Source organism: Pezoporus flaviventris, unplaced genomic scaffold (assembly GCF_033815535.1).
Source record: "Pezoporus flaviventris isolate CSIRO_AGI_PZ_B2104156 unplaced genomic scaffold, CSIRO_AGI_Pfla_v1 ptg000013l, whole genome shotgun sequence".
Classification (NCBI taxonomy): domain Eukaryota; kingdom Metazoa; phylum Chordata; class Aves; order Psittaciformes; family Psittacidae; genus Pezoporus; species Pezoporus flaviventris.
Window position 1 is genome coordinate 2,483,555 of NW_026892561.1, and position 26,362 is coordinate 2,509,916.

The following is a 26,362-nucleotide window of genomic DNA, read 5'->3' on the forward strand; positions in this document are numbered from 1 at the left end:
ACTCTTCGCTAGGGACTGTAGTGATAGGAGAAGGGGGAATGGGTTCAAACTTAAACAGGGGAAGTTTAGATTGGATATAAGGAAGAAGTTCTTTACTGTGAGGGTGGTGAGGCACCGGAATGGGTTCCCCAAGGAAGTTGTGAATGCTCCATCCCTGGCGGTGTCAAAGGCCAGGTTGGACAGAGCCTTGGGTGACATGATTTAGTGTGAGGTGTCCCTGCCCATGGCAGGGGGGTTGGAACTGGATAATCTTAAGGTCCTTTCCAACCCTAACTATTCTGTGATTCTGTTTCGACACAATAAAGGTGCATTAGCAAAGCACCTGAAGATGGTTTTGTGTCTGTCATTCTCTCCACTGTTACAATTATTGATGTTCTTCTGGAAGGCCTGATCCTCCAGAGCTCCTGGCTTAGTGGCTTTACACCAGTGACTAATGAGTTCAAGTTGCTCTAAAAGTATCTCATAAGGCTCTTGGTGTTGCACAGCCCTGCTCAGTAGCATTTCAGCAGTCCCAAAGCAAAAGGACTAAATCCTGCACAGGGTCCACCACTTGCAGAACTTGCCCATCTCCGCAGCCAAGTGTGTGTCATACCCATTGCACAGAACTGTCCTTCCGGTTCAGCACTTCCTACACACCCAGCTGTCTCTGTTCACGCTGTTGGGCTGCTGGCAGATCTGAACTGACTCCTTAGGTACATCTCCATGCATCTCACAAGGACTTGAAGTCATCCAGCACCTTCAACACATCAACCCCGGATACTCTCCAGAAAATGCAGAGTCAGCAGACAGATATAAAAATGAAACATATTCAGGCCCTGGAAGGTTTGGCCTTGGCCCATGCTTGGCCTTGGACTCCTCATTCTGAACCTCCAATCTCAGGATACAACAGGCACATCTCAGGGTACAACTGTTCTTATGGCGCTGTTTGCACAGCTACTATCTGGGAGTCTCAGGGCTTCAAGAACAGTGATAGGAGGCATAAACGGCTTTAAAACCAAAACACCCTCTTGCTATCAGAGTCACTAGCGAACTGTCCAACACAACATTGCTCTCTGATTTTATATTTAATTTTAGAAGCTGAAACTAAATGTTTTAATTTTATATTATTCTCAACATAATGCTAATTTGCTCCAGATGTCCACCCCGAGCCGAACACTGCCATTTTGCATAGAAAGCATGTGCGTCAGTGATTTATTCCAAATAGCTTCTATTTTACTGCATTTCATTTTATTCTGAATGAAGTACTTAACAACATGTTTCTCTTTAAGAACCTTACTTAATCATATGGATATAATTTCTTCAATTTACGTTTTCAGTTCTTTAGTGTGGTGGCCACAGGGTGTTTCTTAACCTAGGAAGATTAAATGCACATGTTGAAAGCTGCTTATATTTGATTTTGAAGCACTTTCATTTCAAAGTCCTTTACGTAAGGTACAGAAGTGCTTGTGGTTTCCTGCTAGGTTATGGGATGGAGGTATAACTCTCAGGAAAACCTTGCAGATACCTTCTAAATGTTAGATAATCATGCATGACAATAACATAATTTCATTCCTTTCAAAACTGTGGTCTACTGAGAGTGTTTAAGACTTTTTTATTGGGGTTCAGGAAAAAAAAAGGGGACTTGATTTTCTTGTCATTTCTGGGCTACAGTTCAACATTTCAATTTAGAACTTATTTCCGTTGAGGTCCATTTCCAGTTTTCCCTCAAAATATTATCTTAGAAAATGTCTTTTATTCACCTATTTACTTATTTATATATATCAGCATAGTAAAAATTATGTGAGACAGCTCAATGTGAAACCTTTGTTATGTGAGCTTGGCTCATTCAGCCATTCCTGGACATGGGCTGTTATTGGTCAAGTATGTCAGGAATGTCCTTTGGCAGCGTCCTCGGGAGCTACGTCATGTGTGTGAAGCAGCTCCTATGAACGAGTCTGCATGGGTAGGAGGCTGAGCTGAACCTGGGAAGCAAAGTCCAGGCAAGATTCTTCTTTCGTTGTCAAGCTGACCCTGCATAGATAGTTTGCAGTAAGAGAGGATGCTTCTGCAGTGCTTCCACAGTAACACACCAGTTTCCTCAGATATCAAAACTGGTTCTTCTTCCCTTTTAAAAATCATTTCATCCCTTCTTAGGCTTTTAGATGGCAACCTAGAGCCACAGGATCTGACTTTCATGAGGTCTCATCATGTGCAGGGCCGGTTGTTCCCACCTGAAATGATGTTCATCTGTGTTCATTTACATTTTCTTGCTGCATTTTTGGCTTTTCATTTTTCAGAACCAACCTTGCTGTTACTCTACAATTGTATTAGTTTATGACACTGAATTGTTGACACAGCTGGTAGGGAGCTAAGTGCTGTGGTTTCACACAATAAAATTTCAGACAATATGTGTAGCACTTCTTTTTCATACATATCATTTGAAAGCCATATGATTCACCAATATGTGTTATTGTTATCCACCCATGTGGGATACAATCTATTTTAAATTAGTGAAGTGACTTGCTAAACTCCCTGTAAACAATAAGACTGTGGGAAAACATTAAGTGCTATTCAGAAAAGAACATTGCTATACTGCCTTTTATCCAAAGGATCCCACAGTGCTATAGAGAATGAAGGGACCTGGCACTGCTGCCATGCCGTCTGCTCTTCAGCAGAGCTTTTCTTCACAATAGTCTTTAGAAGGCAACTCTGACACTTAAAACGGGAGTAGGGTTTGGTGAAGATTGTAACTACTCGCAGTAGTTTGATGTGCGAGGGTGCAGCAATGGACTTTGGTGTGTTTGTTAGGAAAATCTTGATTTAGCATCTCCTTTGGAGGCTTAGGCACAGTATCCAACAGAATCCCTTCACAGGTTGGTGGGCATCGGCCACTGCAACTGTTGAAGCACATGTGCTTAGAGATGGAAGTCTGAGGTGACAAGAGTGAGATCAACCTCTAACTGAAGGCATCATGTTCTATGGGATTTACCAGAGAGAAGGAGCTTAGGCAAGGAGCATTGCTGTGGCTCAACTGAAACATGGTAGTCATTTACAAAGTGCAAGAACAGAACTGCCTTTCTAAACTCTAAAACAATGCAGAGCCTCACCAAGCCTAGACACTGATTTGATTTTGGCAGTGCCAGAAAACAGCTTCTTTAAAACAGGTGAGGTCTTGAAGCCGTTTTCCCAGGAATGCAGCTCACAGATTTCCTTCATGTAATGAACAAGGCCAGGCAAGATGAAATGAAAACACTGCAAGACTAAAATTAACGACTTTGGGTGAAATGAGAAGTTTCATTTGTAGGGAGGAGAGCCTGTTCTGTCAGAAAGAGATGTTCTTCTCCATGTGGTTACCCTCTAGATCTCCCTGTGTAAAGTCACCCTGTGGAATTCTGTTGTAGCATAACTGGAGTGGGTCAGTGGGTGAAGGATGGAGCCACGTCTCTTGCTCCACAACCGGGGCACAAGGGAAAGCAGAATAAAGTAACCAGCCCTGAAATGATAACAAGCTCACAGTACATTGTGCAATCTCTCTTTCCTGGGGAATAACCAGAGCTTTTGTAGGGCCCTTTGCCAGAGCTCAGCTCTACACATGCAGGGAAGGGTTGGGCGAAATCCTGTATATCTTAGCAGATCCCGGGCCTTCCATGGATTACAGGGTGAACCCCAATCTTCATTTATGGATAATCAAATTGGCCCAGCATGGCACAGAAAAGACCAGGAGCCTATCTAAGCATGGGAAATGTCACTGAGTTGTCTACTAACTTGCCAAGAGGAACCTTGGGGAAATTTGTATGTCCTCCCTCTGCGCTTTGTGCAAAGACTGATCCAGTATTGAACATTTCATGCAACTCGTCAGTCTGCAGGGAAACTTTGTTCTTCTTGGCTGAGCTTTAGAAGCCACAATTTGAGAGAAAAGCTCCGTTATGTGCATGTGTGAGAAGGACAGCACCTTCTAAGAGAAAAAATACAGAAAATGGGAAAAAAAAACCCCGGCAACAAAGCTACCCACTTTGTGAAATGGATTTTGTGAGGAAAACTAATCATCTGTGTTGCACTGCATACAAAAAGTTGTATTTGCAGCAGACTCACCACAGAGGTGAGTGGAGAGTTACCTTGCTGCGGCTAATTCTCATCTTTGCGAAGAGACTTTGGTTGTGGCTGTCTAGTTTAGTTAGCTGTGGCCAGCAATTTCCAACTGTGGGTCAGTTTTCACCCACAGGATCCTCCTCTGTTTGATCTGCCAACGACAGGAATTCACTTTGTTGGCTGGGATGACATGTGACAAGCCATGACTGGAAAACATTTATTTATTGGGCTTGACAAAGATATGAGCTGGGTTTCCTGGGATTGAAAAGGAAATAGTCTGGGGGATGAACGGGAAGTTGGGATGGACGCTCACTGGTGCCAGATTACGCTGTATCCGTTACAGACAGGGTTTAGTGTCTCAGATCTTCCTGTGCCAGGGGACAGGCGGAACACAGACTTAATGCAGGATGCTCATGGCTGTGGTGCATTGGAAACCCTTCCTGTTTCTAGGCGTGCTGTTGGTATATTCCAAAGGCAGACTGGACTGTGTGCAGATCTTCCTCTTCCTTTGCTAGTTCATTGAAAAAAGGGAAAAAACATGAAAAAAGAGGGAAGTTTTTCATTTTCCTTTTCCATTTCAATGTTTGTTAGTGAATACACTCAGAGTTTTTCAATTGCAGTTGGTTCTAGTGTCTGATGCCAGTATAACAGCTTAAGACTGTTTGCTTAGTTCCTGAATGTGCACATTGTGTTTAGCAAACAGTTTTAATTTACATGTTTGTCCTGCCTCTCTTTGAATCTCCAATTGGGTTCAGAATGTGAACTAGGGCAGGCAGTTTCTCTGCCACACTCTTTGCAGATGTCTCCCACAGAATCGAGAGCGCAAAGTGCCCCTACACTGGGTACAAAAGGGTTGATGAATTCCCCAGCACGCATGAATGTCCTCTGCTGAAAGAGAACGCTCAACACGTTGCAGGGACAGATTACAGAAGCAGGGTGTGTAATTTTTAATAACTGGGATAAAACCCCTCAGTGACATCTTTAAAATATAAATGCCTTTTCTTGTTTCTTTTATTTCTTCCCCCCCCCCCCCCCCTTTTGCCTTTTCATCTCTTCTCCTTTCAATTCCATTAAGCTTCATTGTACAATAATGTATCGCAGTGGACTTTTTTCAATTATGTTTTTGATTTTTTCCTCCTTGTTACTATAAAACTCCAGATGTTTTTAGACTTCATGGTTCTCTGGATATTTTTTCCTTTATTTTAATCTTCTTTTGTAACATGCCACACATGTGGTATTTTGGCCTTTTAAGATGCTAGGCTATGCTAATCAGCCAGAAGTTTTGGGGTGGGTTTTTTTTCCTTCTATTTTTCCTTCTTGCTGTTGTCCTCTCTAATTCTTTCTTCTTTATTTCTTTTCCCCAACTGGTTAGTCCACATGAGCCACAGTGGATTCTCCCTGTGTGCTGGCGCTGCATTAGTTATCTTAACCCAATTAGTTCTTCACTTCAAACTTGCAAACTCTCGTCCCTGTAAGTAAATGATGAGCATCTATTCCATCTTGCATGGCAGGGAGATGCACTCTGCACGGAACTGTCTGCAGTCAAACTGGCCTCCCCAGCTAAAATGCCTAAAATGTGAACCAAAGACATAGGCAAGAGACAGTAAAGTCTTTACAAAGAGATAGGTGTAACATGGTGATGTGCTAGGCGCAAACTGGAATTAAAACGTTTCCTTGGCAAGTGAGGTAAGACAGTGCCTTACTAATGCAGAGGGACAAGTTCTGTTGTAAAATGTAATTTTGGGTAAAAAAGAAAATGTAAAAGAACTGGAGGGAAGCATTTCAGTTTTCTTTGTGGCTCTCTGCTGGCACAGCTGGAAAGGGGCTTCAATTGATTTTGTTCAGTCATAATCTTGTCCCCAAACCAAGCAAATCTGCCTTCAGATACCGGAGCAGCAAATCTTGGGTTGTGTTGTCCTTTAATTTCAAATAGCTTGCAAGCTATTCGAAAAATCCCAAATAAAGAACAGTTTCCCAATTACATATGAGGAAATAAGGGGCCTGACATGTAGATTTCGGGGGGTGGGGGTGTCTCCTTTGCTTATTACATGACCATATGAATTTTACATTGTGTTTTCTAAGATGTTGCTCCATGCAATGTTATTTTTGCCTGCAAGCCATAATAATGTATTCAGTCCAACTGTAATGAGGTTTCAGAAAATTGTTTGGTTTCCAAATGACATATTTAGCAAAACCTTATGGCAAAATTTGTGGCTGTCATGCTGCTGATAGTAAAATATCCCCAAGTTTCCTGCTGCATTCTCATGTGTTGCAGCAACTCAATGCAAGTACCCCGGTTTTGAAAAATGTTTATCCTTCTGCTTGATTAAAGAAGGAGCATGAGAAAGAGTTCTAAGACTTGCAACGGGGTCTTGTGAAAATGACAGGATGTCCTGATAGTTTCCCAGATATTTGGGATTTTGCTGGGAAATGTATGGAAAGCTCTGTGTGCTCACTGAAGTGCCTGACCTGCTGGTGCTAGAAGAAATGCATCTATGAATATTGCAGTGCTTTTGAACCCTTTTCTTGATAGCTGATAGTTTGCGATTACATGAGCAAGACTTTTGAGAGCCAAAACATGCCAGTGCTCCTTAAAGACAGTCTAAGACTCGGTGCCTGCCCTGATGAGCTGGCCTTCTGCACTCAGTGTGGCAGCAGACCTTGAGAGATGGTGGATAAACCTCGAATTCAATGCCAGATATGCTCAGGAAAACAGGTAAAACTATCTTTAAAAAGCAAAATCCAGAAAGCCAGATCTAGGTTGCCTTTGTAGGAGGGGAGGGGGACAGGCATCTACTGAGCAGGATGGGTCCCACTGAGCTTTCTTAGCTGCTGACCTCATGCTGGGCAGACCTGCCATTCCCCAGGGACCTGGGAGCTCAGACAAGGCAGCACAGTGAGAGCAGAGGAATCCCATCTCAGGGGACACTGGCAGGGAGATGGTTGGATTTTGCAGCCACAGAAGTCTGTGCATGCAGAATCAGATCAGGTTGCTGTTGAAAGCCTCATGACTGCTGTTACAGCTTCATGGGCCAGGTCTGCATCCCTCATGCATCTACAACTGCTGGTACTGGGGGGGTGTGGTGGTCAGGAGACAGCCCAAAGCCTTGTTTAACTCAGTGATGTATGCTGATCAAACACCTCCTCCAGGGTTCTCAGTGTATTCATAGAATCGCAGAATCATGGAATTATAGAATAGTTTGGGTTGGAAAGGACCTTAAGATCATCCAGTTCCAATCCCCCTGCCATGGACAGGGACACCTCACACTAATCCATGCCACCCAAGGCTCTGTCCAGCCTGGCCTTTGACACCGCCAGGGATGGAGCATTCACAACCTCCCTGGGCAACCCATTCCAGTGCCTCACCACCCTAACAGGAAAGAATTTCCTCCTTATATCCAATCTAAACTTCCCCTGTTTAAGTTTTAACCCATTACCCCTTGTCCTATCGCTACAGTCCCTAAAGGAGAGCCATAATCCTTATAGGCCCCCTTCAGATACTGGAAGGCTGCTATGAGGTCTCCACGCAGCCTTCTCTTCTCCAGGCTGAACAGCCCCAACTTTCTCAGCCTGTCTTTATACGGGAGGTTCTCCAGTCCCCTGATCATCCTCGTGGCCTCCTTTGGGCTTGTTCCAACAGTTCCATGTCCCTTTTATGGGGGAGGTCTCACAAGAGCAGAGTAGAGGGGCAGGTATTAGTACTTTCCAGTTTCATGTTAGTTAGCAAATACGCAAGCTAACAGCACCAACTAAAACGAGCTGCTGGTGTATGATGTTGATGTCAAATAGTTGGCTGTGATTGCCCTAACCCCAACAAGTGAAGGATGTGTTGCATTTATACTGAGGCTTTTCTAAATATTTTCTTTTCCCTCTTCTGAGCCTTTTTACCGTTTCTCCTACACACCAACAATTGTCCAATAGTCTGGCTAAAGCCCATAATGCTTTTTCTGTAATAGAAATAATAAACCGAGTACAAGCAACTTTTCCCCAGGACTCAAGTGAAGTATCATGTAGAAGTGTCACTCTGCAAACATATATTGTTCAGACTTCAATAAAACCCCCCAAAACATAGAAATTGGCAGGTCCTTTTTCTGTTAAAGGTATCTCCCATTATTTTGTTACCACAACAGGAAAAAAAGCAGCTTCCAGCAATTTAAATCTGCACATTTGAATGTGGCTGTATGAACTGGGATTCTCTGGGAAGCTGAGAGCTCAGTCCTATGGGTTGTTTTTTATGTACGCACACAGTTCTGTTGAGTTCTAATAAAACTCCTTGCATGAGTCATGGTACTCATGCACAAGTATGTGCAGGCTCAGGGCTTTACATTGTAGCTGCAAGAGAGAATTAGAAATGAATCCAGGCAGGAGTTAGCTGGAAAAAACCAAAGCACCAAATCAGGTATTTGGATTCTTGTGCTGGGTAGAACAACCCGTGTGCTGAAGTTACCGATCAGTAACAATTTGGAGCCTCGCATGCTTCCTGCCATGTCCCCAACATTAGGCTCAGTGTGCTATAAAACACTGCTGCTATTAAAGAGTGGGGTGGCTGTTTCCTCCCTTCCAGAAGGGCTACATATCCTCACAGGATCCTTTTTCTCATAATATATTTTCAATAAAAGTCTCCCAATTTTGTAATCAGTCGGGAAGAAAGAACATTTCACAATGTTCATAAGGCCTGTAGATGTTTTGACCAGACATAAGATTTCCTATTGATAGTATTAAATGCTTCGGAATGAAATGTTTTGGGTTTTCCATCTGTAGGCTGTCTGAGATGTCAGCAGCCAATATGACCTGCTCTTTCCCTTTCAGGTCTAGAAAGAAAAGGCAGCTTGTTTAACTGATCTTGCAGCAGAGAGCAGAGGTGTATATTAATGAGCTTTCTCTAATGGCACACTGGACCTATTTAGCACTACAACTGTGAAGGCTTCTCTTTCTCAGTCATAACTCATTTCCTAAGAAAATGTCAGTTATTGCTTCACCTTATGGTCTGAGCTGTTCAGTTTATAGTTTATTTCTTCTGATCTGTCCCACTGACAGATATTCCAGACAGGACTGTGATTAAATATGCTTATGAAAATGGTAAACATGTGATAATATAAACCCTTTGGGGAATATGCTGTTATTTCTGCATGGCAGCATTCTCAGGTGCATTCCAAGTATAACTTGGAAGCAAAGGAAAACCATTTTAAGCAATTACAGTTATTAGATTAAATTGTTTTGGTAGGAAAACTGTGATGTGTTTGGATCGCTGTGAGATAATTCAGTGTTTTCATAAATATGCCTTTCAAATGCATGATGCTGCGGCAGTTCCACTCCAGTGAGATTTTAGTGTAAAATAAAGATAACACATGTATTGCCATATGGCAGTGAGCTAATTCACTCCTGTAAATTTCTACAACATATTTTGTCCTAGTAGAAGCACTATTCTAAAAGCAGCAGTCGTTCTCAAATGCAGTAACTGCATCACGCTACTTACTGTAATTGTGTGGCACTGTTTAGTGTCTCTGTGTAGCGCAGCACTGTCTGAGGCGCACATTAACAACCTCGGAGTAAAGACAAAAGTGGTAATTGCAATATAGTTATTATTGTTATTGATGAACTTGTTGACGAGCTCTGTTGACATTTACAGACTTTGAGGATCATGCAGCGTTTGTTACAGTTAACCCAGGCATCAAACATCCACAAAATGTTTAAGATGGTAGGATTAAGCAGTGACAGATTGGGGCCAGATGTCTGGGAGATACTGTCAGTAGCCTTCTCAGCTGATCAAATAGCTCTTACCATCCTAAAGCCCTTTTGAAATCCCACATTGTGCTTTGTAGTTGAAGCTGAGACATTTGTGGGATTGATGGATCTTTCTAGAGGTTATTTGAAAAGAAGAATGATCCATGGCAAGTGGTGTCCCTCAGGGCTCCGTGCTGTGGCCGGTACTGCTTAGTATTATCGTCAATGGCACAGACACTGGGACCAAGTGTACCCTCAGCAGGTTTGCAGAGGACACCAAGCTGAGTGGTGTGGTTGACACACCTGAGGGACAGGATGGCGTCCAGAGGGGCCTGGACAAGCTCTGAAGATGCTTACTGCATATCTCAGGTGACTCTGGTTCTATCATGATAGCTGTGATGGGGAAAGATAGAAATTTGTACGTATCAGATAGCTGTCTACAGCCATAGATCCAAATATGCCATTCACAATATCTGCCAGGGCAGTAAAATGTTTAGGACAGTGAAAGCCACAGCAATCCTTTCATGTAGGAGTGGCTGGATAAGGCAGAAATTTGAAGTCTGCCTGTGTGTTGGAGTGCTTGCCGTGTTTAATCTGTAGTTTGCAGAGCTGATCTCCAACCAAAGACAGAATATGTAGCCTGCAAAATGTAGCAGGGTATGATGGACCTTTCTCCATCATTCATTTAAATAGCACCAGGAGTTCAGGTGCCTCCAGTTCACAGCATCTTCTAGATTCCATCTGCATCTGCTCTCCCTTCTCACTGCCTGCAGTGCTGGATGCAATAGCTAAGTCAGGAGCTTGCACACACCAGTGTATATGAGGTGTTTGTGTCACAAAAAAGAGTGTGATGGGGATTGGCAAAGCAGTGGTTTCTGTGATGCCATCTGAAGAACCACAGCAGCGAGTGCTAAGCTGCTGAACAAAACCTTGACTCAGCAGAAGGAAGTGACAAAGCCCTAATTTTATGAAGGTCAGGAATTCACTCATGAACAAGAATCATACAAGAAAATCTGGCCTCAAGGAACAGTGGGTTTAAGATACACTTTAAGATACACCTATTTTCTTTCAAAGTTGTTAGCGTTGATGTGAATTGGCCTTTGTTTCTCTAATGCATTCTTTGAGATCTCAAATCAGAGAGCAGCCAGGTTTCTATCTGTCTAGAGACACTAGAAGATCCACCATGTCATGAAGCTGCAAAGCAGAGTGGGCAAAGTATGTGCATACCATGGCACTTGATTACGTGTGCATATGAGTATTTATACACATGTGTAAGTGCCTGGGTGCATCTTATGGGCTTGCTGGCGCATCAAAGTGCATTCACATGTATTTGTTTTCACCTGTTAGCTCCCAAAGCCCACCCTAGGATAGTGCCTTCACTGAAACTTGTCAGGGAGCAATGCAAAACACCCTTCCCTCAGCCTAGTAGCTGGAAATGTTATTTATTTATTCAGATTTAATTTGAAACAGCTACTTTTGTTATGAATGCCATGCAGCACTTTATTACTAATGAAACGGGTGCTTAAGAACTCAGAATTGCTCAGGTTACTCGTTGTATAAATGCTGAGAGCAGATCTGAATGATACAGCTGGTAAAGAAAAGGGTGCAGAATAACAGCAGAGCTCTTTTAGATTGCTCTTCAAATGGATCAGGTCTTCTTGTAATAGTCCGTGCTCATCTGCTCCACTGTATAGTATTTCAGACATCTGAAACCAGGTTCTAATCCGCCACAAACAGCTTCTGCTCCTCTCAGTCTGCAGCAGCTGATTGTTACTGCCCACAGGGGTTCCTGTGCCAGTCAACATCTAAGAGAACTCGTCACAACACTTGTTCTTTCTTGAAATCTCCTGTTCTGACACCATGTCTTTAAGCGTTTGGTACTTCAGACAGAACATGTGAGATATTTATAGCCCTTGTATTATTACTGAGCTACACACCATGTCTTCAGTGACAAATTAAATGAACAGCACAAAATGTTGTGTTTCATCCATAGATTTCAACAGATGTTTGAATGTTGGTTGATTTATTGCATGTCCAACTTGGATCTTACACTGTTCTCATTGTGGCTGCGCATGGTTTATTTAATAGTACTTTACAATGACTTTTTATGACGTTTTTCAGTTTGAAGGGTGCAACAAGGCATTTTCTAGGCTTGAGAACCTTAAGATTCACCTCCGGAGCCACACTGGGGAGAAGCCATACCTGTGTCAGCATCCCGGCTGCCAGAAAGCTTTCAGCAACTCCAGTGACCGGGCAAAGCATCAGCGAACACACCTGGATACCGTAAGCATGGTTTCAGACTGGGAGCTGCTCTGAGTTTTCCAATGCTCCTTGTACACAACCTGTTCTGCAACTGGAGGGTGACTTTTCCTTTTCATGAGGAGCATCAGCTACAGGCAGCTGTACTTTTCTGTTTAACTGCATGTGCTTTGAGGAGGTTTTGATCACAGAAAGGCAAATTCAGCTGGCTTACTCATGCTGAGGAACAAGTTACTCGGGATAAGTTACTCAGCAAACTCTCCTATTGCTCTTGTTCCGGTAAGAGGAGGCAGCAGTAGAGTAAGGTACAGCGTGAGTGAAAGCTGAGTCACTGCTGCTGTATGGAATGTGTGTCATTGTCTTGCTTCCTGTCCTGTGTTGCTTCAGTAGAGTCTGTTCTGACTGAACACAAAAGCAGCTCAGATGTCTCATGGAAGGTAAATGCATCGCAGTTTTGGACATAATTTTGTAAAGGTAAAAAACGTCTCTCTGATAACTATGTGAAATTTGTACATAGGAAACTGTACAAATTAACTGTAAGAAACCAAATCTTAACTGTAAGAAACAAATCCTGATGTAAAATTGGTAGGTTCTGCCTCAACTCTACAAGTCTCACTTGTCTTGCAGAGAACACGGGAGCCTGTCTGGTGTCTGAGGCTCCAGTAAGATTAAATCACCGTATTATGGTGAAAGAAAGTCCGTGGGCAACTTTGCAAAGCAGTTAAGTAAGTCCTCAGCATAGAGCTTGTAAAGAATAACAGGCAGAGGTGTTCCTTTGTCTTTTGCAAAGGAGTGACTATATGGTTTAATGTTTGGCCAAGTGCTTATGGGGCAGAACTTTTGAGTTTAATTGATATTTACTTTTTAAGCAGCTACACATTTCAGACAGTGCAGCATTAAGGAATGTCTAATGTACATTATGCCTTGCAAAAACAAACAAGTAAGAGAAGCGAGTCAGTCACATTTTCCAACCCAAAGCACACTTACAATAACAATGTTTTATTTATTTGAAAGTCAACCTGAGATATTTGCATTTGTAATTAGCTCTCAAACGCGTCTGTTTTGAAAGCGGATGCAGGGAATCGGGTGCAGTTTTGAAAGGGAACTGCCTGAATCGAATAGATGGAATTTTTATTAGCCAAAGTCACAAGTAAAATGCCATTTATTAGTTCTGAAAGAGAATTCAAGGGGTTACTAAAATAAGCAAGAATTCTTATATCTGTTGTTCTGTGCGTTACTGAAGGCAAATCTCTTAACTTGCTGTTTTCTTTTCTTCTCCCTTTGTCTTTATTATCTGAAATGCTCATAAAGCAGGAAAAAGGTACAGTAATCATTTTCTACTAACTTTGCCAAATGTCTAAACATACCCTCCATGCTGTTCTGCTGCAGGTTCTTTAGAACTCTTTCTGTGGTCCTACAACAGAGTTACTAACTTCTTCTTACCCGGTGGAATGAAGTCCTGAGGCCTAACGTAGTGTGTTGTGTGCTTATGTGAATGTTAGAAGTGACAGAGCTATGGGATGGTGCTGCTGTACAGACTGCACGTTCCATTAGCTCAGGGGACAACATAACAGCCGGCAATGTCAAAGCAAACAGCCATGAAGCTTTTCCAGGGCAGTCAGATTTTCACCTCGTTTCCCTATCACTAAACCAAATGATTCTATCACTAATATCTGAATGACCTCAATGATTTAAAAGATACTCTGCTAGTTTCTCTGCTAAGGGATTTGTTAAGGTTTTCCATAGTTTTTCCTCAGGTGTCAGTTCTCTGTGCTCCAGACACTCCCAATAAATCTGCTTTTCCCTGTAACTTTCTGGGTAGGTGCTGTGTTAGCCTGTAAGGTCATGAGTTGGTGAATGATTCTATTATTCCTTCAGAAATTTCCTGCTGGCTGGACAGAGCAGCAACACTTATCCTCTGGAGGTACTCACAAAGAAAAGGGGTTTATATAGACTGCTTATTCCTTATTGAGGGCATTTGGAATTGGTTCTGAAGCTTCTCAGTGTAGGTCACCCCATCATTCATCTTGTCCAAAAGGAGAATCTGTAAATCATTTCAGAGACTTACTGGTGTAGTTTGATCGAATCTCTACTAAATCATGTGGAAGTAGATCCTTCTCCAGAACAAAGAGAACCTATGTGTCCCTGTGGTAACAAGGGCATGTCGTCACCCCTCCAGGAGCAGAGGAAGTCGTTTAAAGGACCTCACAGTCGCTTCTCCCAAAACCTGTGGGGTTTTATTTCCCTTTGTGCATCCTCTGGCTGAAACCAAGGAGGATCGAAGAGTGTGACACTGAGGTCCTGACAAACCGGTTCTCTACCATTGAGAAGACACCGAAAGGTCTCACTGGTCCAAGTGAGCAGGCTAGGGTAGTGCTGACAGATGAGGCAAAGAAACAGAATAGAAATGAACGTTCTGCTCAACTTTAAACCTCTGTGAGCTCTGACCTGCAGCACTCTTTCCTACACTGAAGTCAATGGTTACTTTATAACAAGCACCAGAGTCCTTTTGCTTAACTTGGAAATTGCACATCCATTTGTAGGTTATTCTGTAACACAGAGATGATGTCTCATGTGTTGGGAATAGGCATGACTAGAACTTGGTGAGGCTTTCAGTCATTGGGACCCCAGAACCAGCGGTTAAACTGGAGCATCCTTATTCATTTATTTATTCATTTTCCTATGAGAGGAGAGCACTGGAACTGCCCGCCCAGACTCAGATGGCTTTCCCAGGAGGTAGTGCTCAATACTGCTCCTACACACAAAAGCAGCAAGCTCTGCTCCATGCCAAAACCAGCTGGGAAGTTCTTCCCAACAGTATCAACAACAGTGGGTTTTTCTTTCTGTATTGATTTGCTCAGATGTTAATGTTTGATGCAGGTTGTTTGGTTAGGAGTTATAAAAAGAAAAACATTGCTGTTGTTATTCAAAACAGGAACAAGGTATGAAGGCAATCAAATGTGCCATGCCACAAGTTTTGTTCTGCTGTATATGGAACACTGTAAAAACTATGTAAATCAGGACTCAAACCCAGAGCTTCTGTATTTATAATGGCACTGGGTAATCTGAGGATCATTTTGTCTACTTTAAATGCTAGGGAAAACCCCATTGGGTTACAGCTCATTAGCATCTAATCCAGCCCAGTAATCTATACCCAACATGCCAGAGTATCGATGTGTCAAGCGCTCTCAGTGCCTGCACAGAGTGCAAAATCAGAGCTCTCAATGTGCTTCTATTTGCATCATGTCAGGCTTGTGTGCAAAGTGGAGACAGAGCAAACGTGGAAACAGCAGAGCAAACAGCTCAGGCTTAACACTGTGTTGCACAGACCCAGCCGTCCCTCAGCTCCGTGTGCTGACTGCAGACATGCAGAGGAATGTGAACTCTTTTCCCTTTGCTCACGTTTACAGAAGCCCTATGCCTGTCAGATTCCTGGCTGCTCCAAACGCTACACCGACCCCAGCTCCCTGCGCAAGCACGTGAAAGCTCATTCTGCCAAAGAGCAGCAGGTGCGTAAGAAGGTAAGACCAGGAGGAGGTGAAACATCACACATCTCCTCCATGCAGTTATGTTTAACTTACCTTTAGTTCATGTACTTCCAAATCGGAGTTCTTCTGGAATATTGCTAAAGGAAAATTTCAGTTGAGTTCATCTTCCTGTTGGGTTGCAATTCCTGCTGTTAACCAGTCCACCTTATCCTGCTGCACCTTCAAGGCTACCACCCAACTTAGAGTTTGGTCTGCATTTCTTTCCTATTCATCTTACATACACAAGCCCAAATTCTGCTGTCATTCACGTAAAATGTCCATGCATTGGGTCTCTGCCATCAGCTAATAAATACATGTTGGTAGATCATCTACAACACAAAGGAAACGAAGCCAGGATACTATGGAAATGTCAGGAAAGGAGCACTTGTAATAGAGGAGAATGAAAACCTCCACTTTTCCCACCACATCTGTATTACAAATGCATTTATAAATCATTCCAAACCCAGACTGCTAGTTATGTTTTCACTAGTATTAGATTCAAATAAGTATTTTGGTTTCTGTGGCCTAAATCCTGAACTCATGATTGAATGGGGATGCCCACAGGCACCAGCTCGGCATCAGAGACTTGTTTATTACACATTTATATACTCAGTTTGTAAAAGGATGATTGGGACCCTACAGAGCTGGTCTGGGACAAGCCATGAGCATACTTGAGGCCCAGAAGTGGCAGGGAACCCAGGCCGTAGTAAACCATTATGATTACTTCAATAAGCAGCAATGGCCTCTTCCCCCAGCTGCCTTGCCACTGCCAAGAGCATCACAGATGAGACAGCCAGGCACGTTTAAAGGATGCAGGTGTTTAAAGGATGGAGGACAGCAGATATGACAGCCTGTCAGGACAGAGCTAGGAGCAGCTAGCTTGGAAAAATGTCCAAGGTGAAAATTAGAAATGCTGGAGAGCAAAGGGAGGAACATGTGGAAGGAAGAGACAGCAGGAGAACACAGGTGATCTTAGTTGAGGACTTTGGAATGTCAGGAAGACCTCATTCTCCTGCTTGAATACAACTGTGGTGACTTCGTAGTGATTTGTCCTTGTGTCAGCCATGCCCCCTCTCTTACACTCCTGCTGCTTCTCTTTTACAGTTTTCACTTGGCTAGATTCACCAACCTGAACGTGCAGTCCCCTTTCCTAGGACAGCTGTCGGTCCCCCAGTCCTCCCCACAATCCCTGCTCTGCATCAGGTGCATGCAGACTGAGTAACAGCGTCTAAAACATCAATGTCCAACATTGTGCACACTGTTTCAGTCAGTCAGTCAAGAAGCACCCATTACTCCCTGAGCTTTGTGCCTGGGAGTAATTCACGCCTAGCACCTATCCAGATGTCCACAGAAATGCATCTGTTGTCTCTGCATATTGGGTCCAGTCAGAACTTCTGTTTGGCCTGGCAGGAGTGGACAGGACTGCCTAGTTTGCCAGCCCACTGTTATATTATCAGGCCATGTAGTTTTACTTTAGAAGGTTCCACAGGGTTTGCTATGCACATGCCTGCCACACCACAGGTCAACAAAGCTCCCAACACTTCCCTACAGCAGCGTTTAGGGTTTAGTGAGAGAAAGAGTCAGAAAGCCATAGCAGTAAGTGCCCACAGAAAGAGGTGCATGAAAGCAACCATGCTCCCTATTCCAAAGGAGAGAACCCCCCATCTTTCCTTCCTGACATATTCTTGGGGAAGGAAGGAGGGAATTATTTCCTGTTACCTAGCACGAATATCATTTGTTCAGCGCTGGGTATTGGGCTGAGTGCATTAACACGTTAACATCCTTTATATCTGAGCAAAGATACAGTCCCTGGTGTTACACCCTGTGAGGCTTGTCACCTGATGAGGGACACTTCTATTTCCACTTCTATGGTGGAAGGTGAGAAAAAACACTAAATCCAAATTTTGCATTAAGTTGTATGAAGTATTTCCTGCATAAACAGCGGAGGTCTTAGGCACAGAATCCATATAGGACAAATGTGGTACACACAGATTGCAAACTCAAGCTGCTTGCCTGTACTGAGACATCAAATATCCAGAGTTTCATCTTTCTTAATCTCCTAGCTTGAGGAGTTTTCCTGCATTCATATACACACCCTCCCATAGACTTATCAAGTCTATCTTAAAATAATGGTAGTTCCTTGCCTCCCACACCTTATTTGGTAGACCAGCCTAAATCTGCACTCCTCCAGTGGTTGGAAATCATCTTCAGATTTCCTGTCTCATTTATCCATGATAACTTTATGAGTACTTGATCCTGTGTCTTTTTCCCTTGAACTTAAAAGGCATCTGCAAAAGCAGCAGATTTAAACTGCAAAAATCCCCTTAAAAGGGACCAAAGCAAATGTGACTCATGAAGAAATAATACACACACATGCACTCCCCCCCCCAATATTTCACTGAAATGTATGGGGAAAAGCCCCTTTCACAGCTAAGTAAATCTCAGTGTTACTGAAACAGTGACAGTCTTCTTTGGATTTCAGATTAGGGAAAAAGGGGAACAGGCTGTTTACACTCACTGGCTGTTTTTTGGTTATAACTCAGCAAAGGCAGTTGTCCATTGGCATCAGCTTCCTGGGAGTTCTCAGTGGAAATGGCTTAGCCAAGACAGAAAAGTTAACTGGCTGCTCTGCCCACATGACTTGGTTGATACATGCTACCAAAATGTGCCACCTCTGACACAAAGCAAAATGCCTGAGCTTACACTGACATCAAAGGAATCCTGAGTATTTAGTTCATAACTTAGGAGATGACTGCAGTGGTAATATTTGGTTGTTCTGCAAGGCTTTACAAGAGCAAAATAGGAGAAAGTTAGCTGTTAATTTAGTAGTAGTTTAAATGTAATTGGCTGCAGATGCACTTTGTGATCCAAAAGTTAGATGTTTATCTTGAAGGAACAAATGGCTGTACAGCAGAGGTCTGAATAGGTTTGCCTGGACCTTTTAGAATAACCAAACCCAGGGGAGATCGGTATGCAAAACTGTAAACGCAAAGACAATAACTATTTATTAATGGCTATAGAATATGATGGCTGTTTGTGTAATGTGAGCACTATATTATGGCAAAAGCTTGGCAACATCAGCATGTTTGAAAGAGAATTAGAAATGCTTTTCTTTCTTAATTCTCCTCTCCTGCTGGTTTTAATATGATCGACGTTGTGGTTTGCAAGAGTTTGCTTCAGACACTTGTGCCAGAGCTTTCATTTACATGGAGCACAGCTGATGTATCGGTGATACCTCCTACCCGTTACTGACAGCGCATTATTCCGCCAGTCCTAATCTGATAAGCACAAGCGCTTTTCTTTCCCTATCAGCTGTCTTTCCAAGTGTCACAGTTACAAGGTGAGGCAATCCTTTTGCCACAGAACCCAAGGAACTACGGAAAGCTTGAAAATATGAAGTTAGATTGCTCGGGAAGGGTTGAAGAAACACAGGGGACGTCATTTTCTGAAGCAAACTGTTGCTGATTTCAGATTAGCACATTTAACTTCTGCACTTGAAAAAACCCAAATTATCTCTAATTGAAAATGCTAAGTAATTACACCGAGTTCCTAAGAATGACATTTTATTCCTTCCTTCTATACAAATCTTTAAGCAGAAAGAGATATTAATTTAATTAAAAGTAATTTGATTTACATTGGAATAAAATGTTTTGTTTTATCCTCCTCTTGTAGCTAAATTCCTGTACCGACATTGAGCAAGATGTACTAAGTGAATGCTTAGCTATGCAACAGCTCCACACATCTTCACAACACATTTTGGATGGCAAGTGTGGTAGATCTGTAGGTCATCATGATTTAATTACAGGTAAGAATACTTCAAATGCGTATGGTGTTAAATACGTCATGTAATAGAGGATCTAAACCAGAAAAGCTTTTGGGTCTGATTTGCCGCTATAGAAGATGAAAAAAACCCCAACCCAACCCAGGAAATAAAATTAACTAATTTGGGAGTTGTTTACTAAGGCCTGAGTGGTTTTTTTAGCAGAGTGAGTCAGCCAAATGGCTCCTATTAATTTCATATGAGGGGTGTAGCAGCCCTGCTGAAGGTCAGCCTCTGTCCATTTAGAAGTTTGCCTTGGCTTGAGCAGAGTGCAGGTGCGTGAGCTTTCCTGAAGCCAAACGAGTGCTCTAGCAAAGACAAAGGCAAGCAGCCATAAGGGTTTTCAGCTCTTCAGGAGCTGCAGAAAAGTTGATGAGGCTGTGTATTATCATGCACTGTGTGGTTGTAACAAATAATATGGTGATGTATGAATGGAGCAAAGCTTGAATGTGAAATGTCAGACATGCTGGTTCAATTATCTTTTCTAGTATTTAATCTTTCTTTCATTCCTTCTTGTCTGTCTTTTCTTTCTTGTGGGTTGAACAAGAGCTGGCCCCTTTCAGGGACCTTAGGCAGTTCCATACATCTTACAGGAAGAGAAAAGATGCTTCCATTCCCTTCTGCAGAAAATAACATCTAGGTTCGCAACTTCTGAACCTCAGTGGAGGCTCCCAAATCGGGGATGTAGCAATCTCAGGTTCTTTGTTTAGCCAGCTGAGAGAAAGAGGAACTCTCAAAGGCCATGAATTTAATGTGATCTGCCTCACCTTGTAAAGGCACTCGTATCCCTCCACTGATTGTAGAGATTAGTGTGAGGAACGTTTCATTTAGGTGTTTTCACTCTCAAATCTCTTTCTGTCCATATAACTATTTATCCCCTTTTCTGATTTTCATACTTATTCTTGCCTTCAGCAACATCATCTATCAATCACTGAGTTACAGAGCCCTTATTTTGGGGAGGGGGGGCTTTTACTTTTCTTGATTAATTTTGAACATGCAACTTTCAGATGATGTTCCATGAGAAAAATATGCACATAGACAGTTACTTGGTCTGCTTTGTGGAACCTGCTTTTAGAGAACCATTCATGTTACTGCCTTTGAAACTTCTCTAACTCTGTAATATCCATTTTGGGATGGGTAACCAATACTATGCACGAAACTCCAGACTGCACCATTCACTTGATGAAGAAGCTGTCACTGTGTTTTCTTGGGTGATTCTCTCTCATGTTCCAGATGCATCCCTCTATTTTTAACTCATTTTTTAATGACAGCTGCACATTGGAAATGGGATGGATGGATGGATGGATGGTGGCATTTTATACCTTGCACATTGTATGGACTGTAGAGAATCTCCAGGAAAAAAGATGTAACATTTATTAATCACATTTTCCTTCTCTCACTGTTTAACTAATAATGCATACTAAGTTTTGGACAGACTGTTCCTAATCTGGGGACAAGGAACTTGGAGGCTGGTATACCGCATGCTCTGCCTAAAAGTGGAGGACAGTTTGAATCATAAAATCACAGAATTGTTTGGGTTGGAAGGGACCTTAAAGCTCATCCAGTTCCAACCCCTGCCACGGGCAGGGACACCTTCCACTAGAGCAGCTTGCTCCAAGCCCTGTCCAGCCTGGCCTTGAACACTGCCAGGGATGGGGCAGCCACAGCTTCTCTGGGCACCCTGTGCCAGCACCTCAGCACCCTCATTGTAAAAGATTTCTTCCTTGCATCAAGTCTGAATCTCTCCTCTTTCAGTTTAAAACCATCACCCCTTGTCCTATCGCAACAGGCCCTGCTAAAAAGCTTGTCCCCATCTTTCTTACAGTCCCCATTTATACACTGGAAGGCCACAATAAGGTCTCCCCAGAGCCTTGTCTTCTCCAGGCTGAACAAGCCCAGCTCTCTCAGGCTTTCCTCATAGGGCAAAGTCTTCAGATTGCAGACCAGAGCCAAGGTGAGACACAAAAGTGCAGGGATGGCATTTTTGAAGACTTTTCTTTCAAACTTGGTCAATATTGGAAAAGTTCAGTGCTATTAAAATCCAACATTATTCATACAATTATTTAATTCAGAGCTAAATTAACCTTGATTTGAGAGGACTTTATCCTCTTTCAATTCCACTGTGAGGAGAGGCTTGACTTGCTATTGCTAAATAAGTTTTAAATTGATTTAGTAACTGAGTACAAGCTTTCCAGCGAAACCCTGGCTTGTTTCTATTGAGGCTTATTGAAATCCAATGGTAAACTGGGATTAGAAAACAAAAGTGCCTGGTGCTGGTTCCTCTTCACCAAGGGAAGAACTGATGCACTTTATTAAATGTATTTTGCTTTGAAAGAGCAAAGCAATAAAGTACTAAACATTACTTAGGCAAGACCTTAAAAACTAACCCAAGAAATGCATCCTGCTTGACATCCGTTCTCCTTTCTAGTTCAAGTTGTGCTAAAATGTTGGAATGTAACTGGTGAACAGAATGGAGGAGAAAGGGAAACAACCCATCATTCTCCCAACGTTGTTCCCTTGGGAGCCTGCACTCACGGTCTATATGTGGCTCCTTGAAAAGTGGCAGAAAGCTGGAGGGACTTGGGGGGATTCTTTCCCTTCTCTACCGCTGTCATCTGCACTCTTGAGGTCTGTGAGGGCAGCACGAGGTCTCTGCTCTCCACCCTCGCCATGGCTTGGCCTCTCACTTCCAGGCAGGACAGGCCAGACCAGGGATGTTTCCCTCAGAACAGGCTTCACTTAAGAACCTCAGAAATAGCCTCAGATTTCAAGTGACGACAATAAAACAGGGAAGAAGTTATTTGCTTGCAGATAAACAGACCACCCCTAACCTCTCAGTGTCATCTCCAAGAACCTCTTGTGAAATGAAAGCTTTTGTCTATCACTAACACTGCTCTTCTCTGATACAATTTCTTTGCTGATTACATCAATCCATCACCAGGATGTTGTAAAAAACCCAGTAATTCTTCCCCAATGCTTCCATTGGGTCACCCCATATGAGACCCCATCACATGCACGGTATGAAGAAGTGCCAGGGAAAATAAATCAAGATTTGAAATACTGTTTTACAGCGAAACAGAAGTTTCTTCCTACTATGTGTAGTACAATTCCATAGGCAAACCTGTTCCTCTGTCATAATTTAGGGTACATAAACTAAAGTGCTGCTCCTTACAGAATTAAACCATAAGGACATTCCTGCTGCCACCTCTGCAGCCACTGTCTGCAATGGTTGCATATTTGCCCTTTCAGACAATCAGAGCTAATATTCCTGGAGAAATCAGCTCCAGTATTCTGTACAGGATATTCATGGCTAAGTACAGCGTATGATGTCCTCTTGATTCCACTTGGAAATACGAAAATGTTCATGGTTTGGGGTTTTTGTTTTGAGTTTTGGGTTGGTTTCTTTTCCCCTCCCCTCCCCAAGAAACCACATTATTAATGTGCAGAGCTCTGGGCTTTAGGGATCACTTGGATTCCTGGAGAGTTTCAGTTTTGTCTTTCTCCAAGTTAAAGCACATTTTAAATATGTCAGGGATGAAAACCAATCCCAGGAAAAGTGAAATATTTCAAAAGCTCCCATCCCTTGTGCCTGACTTCAAAGCAGGTTTGTGCTTAGGGTAAGACAGTGAGCAAAAGAATGTTTTGCAGCCAGAAGAACCCATTGTTTCCTTAGAACTTCCTCTTTTTTCCCTCCTCATAAGTAAGATTCTTCATGGCTGCGAACATTCAGCTCTAGCTGTGCGCTCGTGTCGCTTTCCCTGCAGAGGAAGTGTCTCCATTGAGGTAATTCCACTTGGGCATTTTCTCTGGGCATGTTTTATTATTGTTTTTCTGGTCTCAGTTAGCATAAAGCTGGGTTAAGAAAAGGCTGCTTGTCACAGATGCCGGAGTACTGCTTTGGCAGCAGATGTTAAGGTTAAAGGCCAAGCCATTTAAAATATTGATTGATGACATATATTTACAAGCTAAGATGGTCAATGCATGAAGAGGCCCAAGGTGCACAGTCCTGAAGTGGGTTGTACTTGCAGAAACAGTCATTCCTAACAGCTCCAAAGGCTTCTGTTTGACGTCTGGTACTCAGAATATTATAGCTCACTGCTGAAAAAAAGGTAGAAAAACTGTAAAAGGAGCCAAAGCAGAAGTATTGAAAATTATGCTGAGGCTGGAATTGCAACTGCTCTTCTCTCCTTCACTTATTCCATTGTAGAGGCACCTCATTTCCTCAAAGGGGAAATGGGATCTTCATTAAAGACAGCATTTCTCTCCCCTCAAACAAAACCTTTCTGTTAAGGCTTGGCAGTGGGGAGGACATCACACACCCTCATAGCAGCAGATACCTCCTGCCTCCCTGAATGAGGCAGCTCACCCTCTCTTTCCTGATAAGCAGCCACTGCTAATATGTCCTTCTTAAAGCACCATCTTTGAGCTTAACACCCACGAACACACCATTGGGTAGACACGGAATCAGTGACAGCAGCTCCAGACTTCGAGGGCCTGAAGTCTGCAATAAAAACATGTCAAAATGAATTCCAGTGGCAGCATAAATGACTGAGAGCTGATAGCATTCACAGCGCCAAGAACAGCGCCCTGCACAGTGCCATGACCACAGCGAGGTCTGTCCCTCTGAGGGACGTTAATGTTCTGTTGGAGTGCCCTTCTTTTGCACTGTGTAAGAGATAACTTTTAACTTCAAGTAAGTACCAGTGTGGTTCTCAGTGACTCAACAGAAATGACTAATGTCTCATTGCAGACTCACATGGAATCGCATAGTGAACCCCATCTTCCATTGTGTGTGCCACACGGCCCTCAAAGCACTCTTAATTACAGGCAGACTCCCCTTGCAAGCGAAGCAAGTGAACAATAGGGTTGATTCTTTGTCTGTGTTGGCTCGTGTTTTGGCTTTCTCTCCATCCAGAAGCTTCAGGGGTGGGTGCAGCCCTCACCCAAATGGTAAGCTGTGCAGTCTCAGAGCCTCACCACCCAGCCCAGGAGCACACTGTCTGATGCCAGCTCCCCCATTCCCCCGCTAGCCCTGTCCCTGAGGGACACACACCATACACGTCGGATCCGGGTTTGGTCTCAGTTCCTTAGGAAGCACGGCCGATGCAATCATTCTGCTCCCCTCTCTGCCCACATGTGTGTCACCCCCCTGCCCCACAGTCCCTTTTGAAACCCCTGAGCCAAGCTCAGCAGCATTTGACAAATTCCTCACAGATAACTGCCTTCTGACAAGCTTCATGAGTACTGGCAGCTGGCTACCAGAGAGTGGCACCCAAAATCAGTGCTCCCGCCGCGGGAGAGGCTCAGCTGTGACACACGCTGCTTGGCAGCAGGCAGCACACGTGGAGCACCACATCTGGCAGTGTCACAGGGGCCAGCTGGATTTACCCTCATCTTGTGGCCGGCTGTTGATTGGGTGATGCTATGGAGAGGGGTGTCAGTGCAAGGGGAGCCGGCAGCTTCTGGGGTGAGGCTGCACAAGCTGCGGTGTGGAAGGGGGGTGAGGGGATGTGAGAACAAGAGACTCCATGTGTCAAACTGAGCGTGAGTGAAGGCATTGTGGTAAGTAAAAGATGTAGGAAGAGGAAAAGTCACTGATGAACAAACCCTGCAAGCCGCAGCACACACATGCTCCAAGCAGGGACCTTTTCCAGAGGAGGTGTGATCAGTAAGTCAAAAGTTGGATAGATTCAGGGTAGATGGGAGAAACCCTGCTTTATCCAGGAGAGGAGGTCCAAGCATTACTCTTCAGAGCCAACAGTGGGCAGATGGGTGAACTCCTCTGCATAGTGGCTGGGTATGACAGAAACTAGGGGTGACAGGGATTATGGTTTCATTTGGTTTTCTGATGAGGAGGCTTTGAGTGCATGGGATCATGCAGGACTTGGCTCCTGGACATCTGGATGGGGGGGGGTGTTTAACATCTTCTTGCTTCTCTAGAGGAGTATGCTGATTGTAAGTGCTCTGCTACTTTTTCTCATCTACCTCAAGCAAAGAATTGCACTGTGCTCAATAGCTGCAACACTAAGGAATGGGCCAGGAGAGATACCTTTAACGTTCGTGAACTGTTCTGGGTGGGAATGTAAGGTAAACCATTGGAGTGTGTTTACTGGCCACCACACTGCTAAAACTACCTTCTGAGGGGTTTTGAGCTTTTTGTGTGAGTTATTGACAGGGGCCAGTAACCGTCTGCCAGCCTTAGAGAGCACAAACATCTTGTTTTAGGTTCAGCAGTTTCCTTCGGGCTGTGCTGCCAATATACCTGCACTGTGTGTTGTAGGAGATGCAGCTGAAGTGTGAAATGACACAGTACAGACAAGGTCAAATTGGTATTTGGCTCATCCTCCAAGCCTGATAATGAATGTATGAACAGTGAGGATCTGGGGGAGTGGAAATTATTGTATTATAAAATGGACCAAAGCCACCAGTAGAAAAATGCCATTTTTACAACATAGCATCCTAGCTACTGACTTACTGTTCTCAAAAGAGGGTTTGACAAATAAATCCTAGCATCACCTGGGAACATCTGACTTCTTAAAGCCCCTTCTGTCGGGCTTTTGGTGCAGAAAGCAACTTGGTTTCACTGGCTGATTGACAAATGTTCTGTCTCGTGGGAGACGGAGATGATGTGGTTCATTTTTGTTGCTTTAGATCTGTCCAACAGCTGAGGACTCATTGTTCATGAGAGGCTTTTGACTCATCCTAAGTCCCTGACAAAGGTGGCTGGAATCTTGCCTTAGTGGATCTGCTCTTCAGAAACAGATGCTGACCTTCAGCCGTTGCTTATCTGCCCAGAGGGCTCTCACACATTCCCCACAGCTCCAGATTTTCATGTTGTCTTCTGGTTGTTCCATGTCACTGCGAGGTTTGGGGGAAGTGCCATCCAGAACCCTGTCAGTGACATGGGACGTAGCCAGCAGAGCTGACACACAGCTTCCTGAATGTGTAGTTCTGCTTGCAGTGT

General features: G+C 43.4%; 1 protein-coding gene across 8 annotated transcripts in view; it reads left to right on the top strand.

Moving 5' to 3' along the window:
- Nucleotides 1-26,362, top strand: part of GLIS1 (GLIS family zinc finger 1) — a 203,421-nt gene that overhangs the window by 151,284 nt on the left and 25,775 nt on the right. For 6 of the 8 annotated variants that reach the window (XM_061451184.1, XM_061451190.1, XM_061451183.1 and 3 more), the window contains 3 exons: nucleotides 11,914-12,075; nucleotides 15,462-15,572; nucleotides 19,251-19,383. In XM_061451184.1, coding sequence (XP_061307168.1) covers nucleotides 11,914-12,075; nucleotides 15,462-15,572; nucleotides 19,251-19,383 — 406 coding nt within the window. The remainder of the gene's footprint in view (nucleotides 1-11,913; nucleotides 12,076-15,461; nucleotides 15,573-19,250; nucleotides 19,384-26,362) is intronic. The other 2 variants (XM_061451188.1, XM_061451189.1) reach the window with 2 other exon arrangements.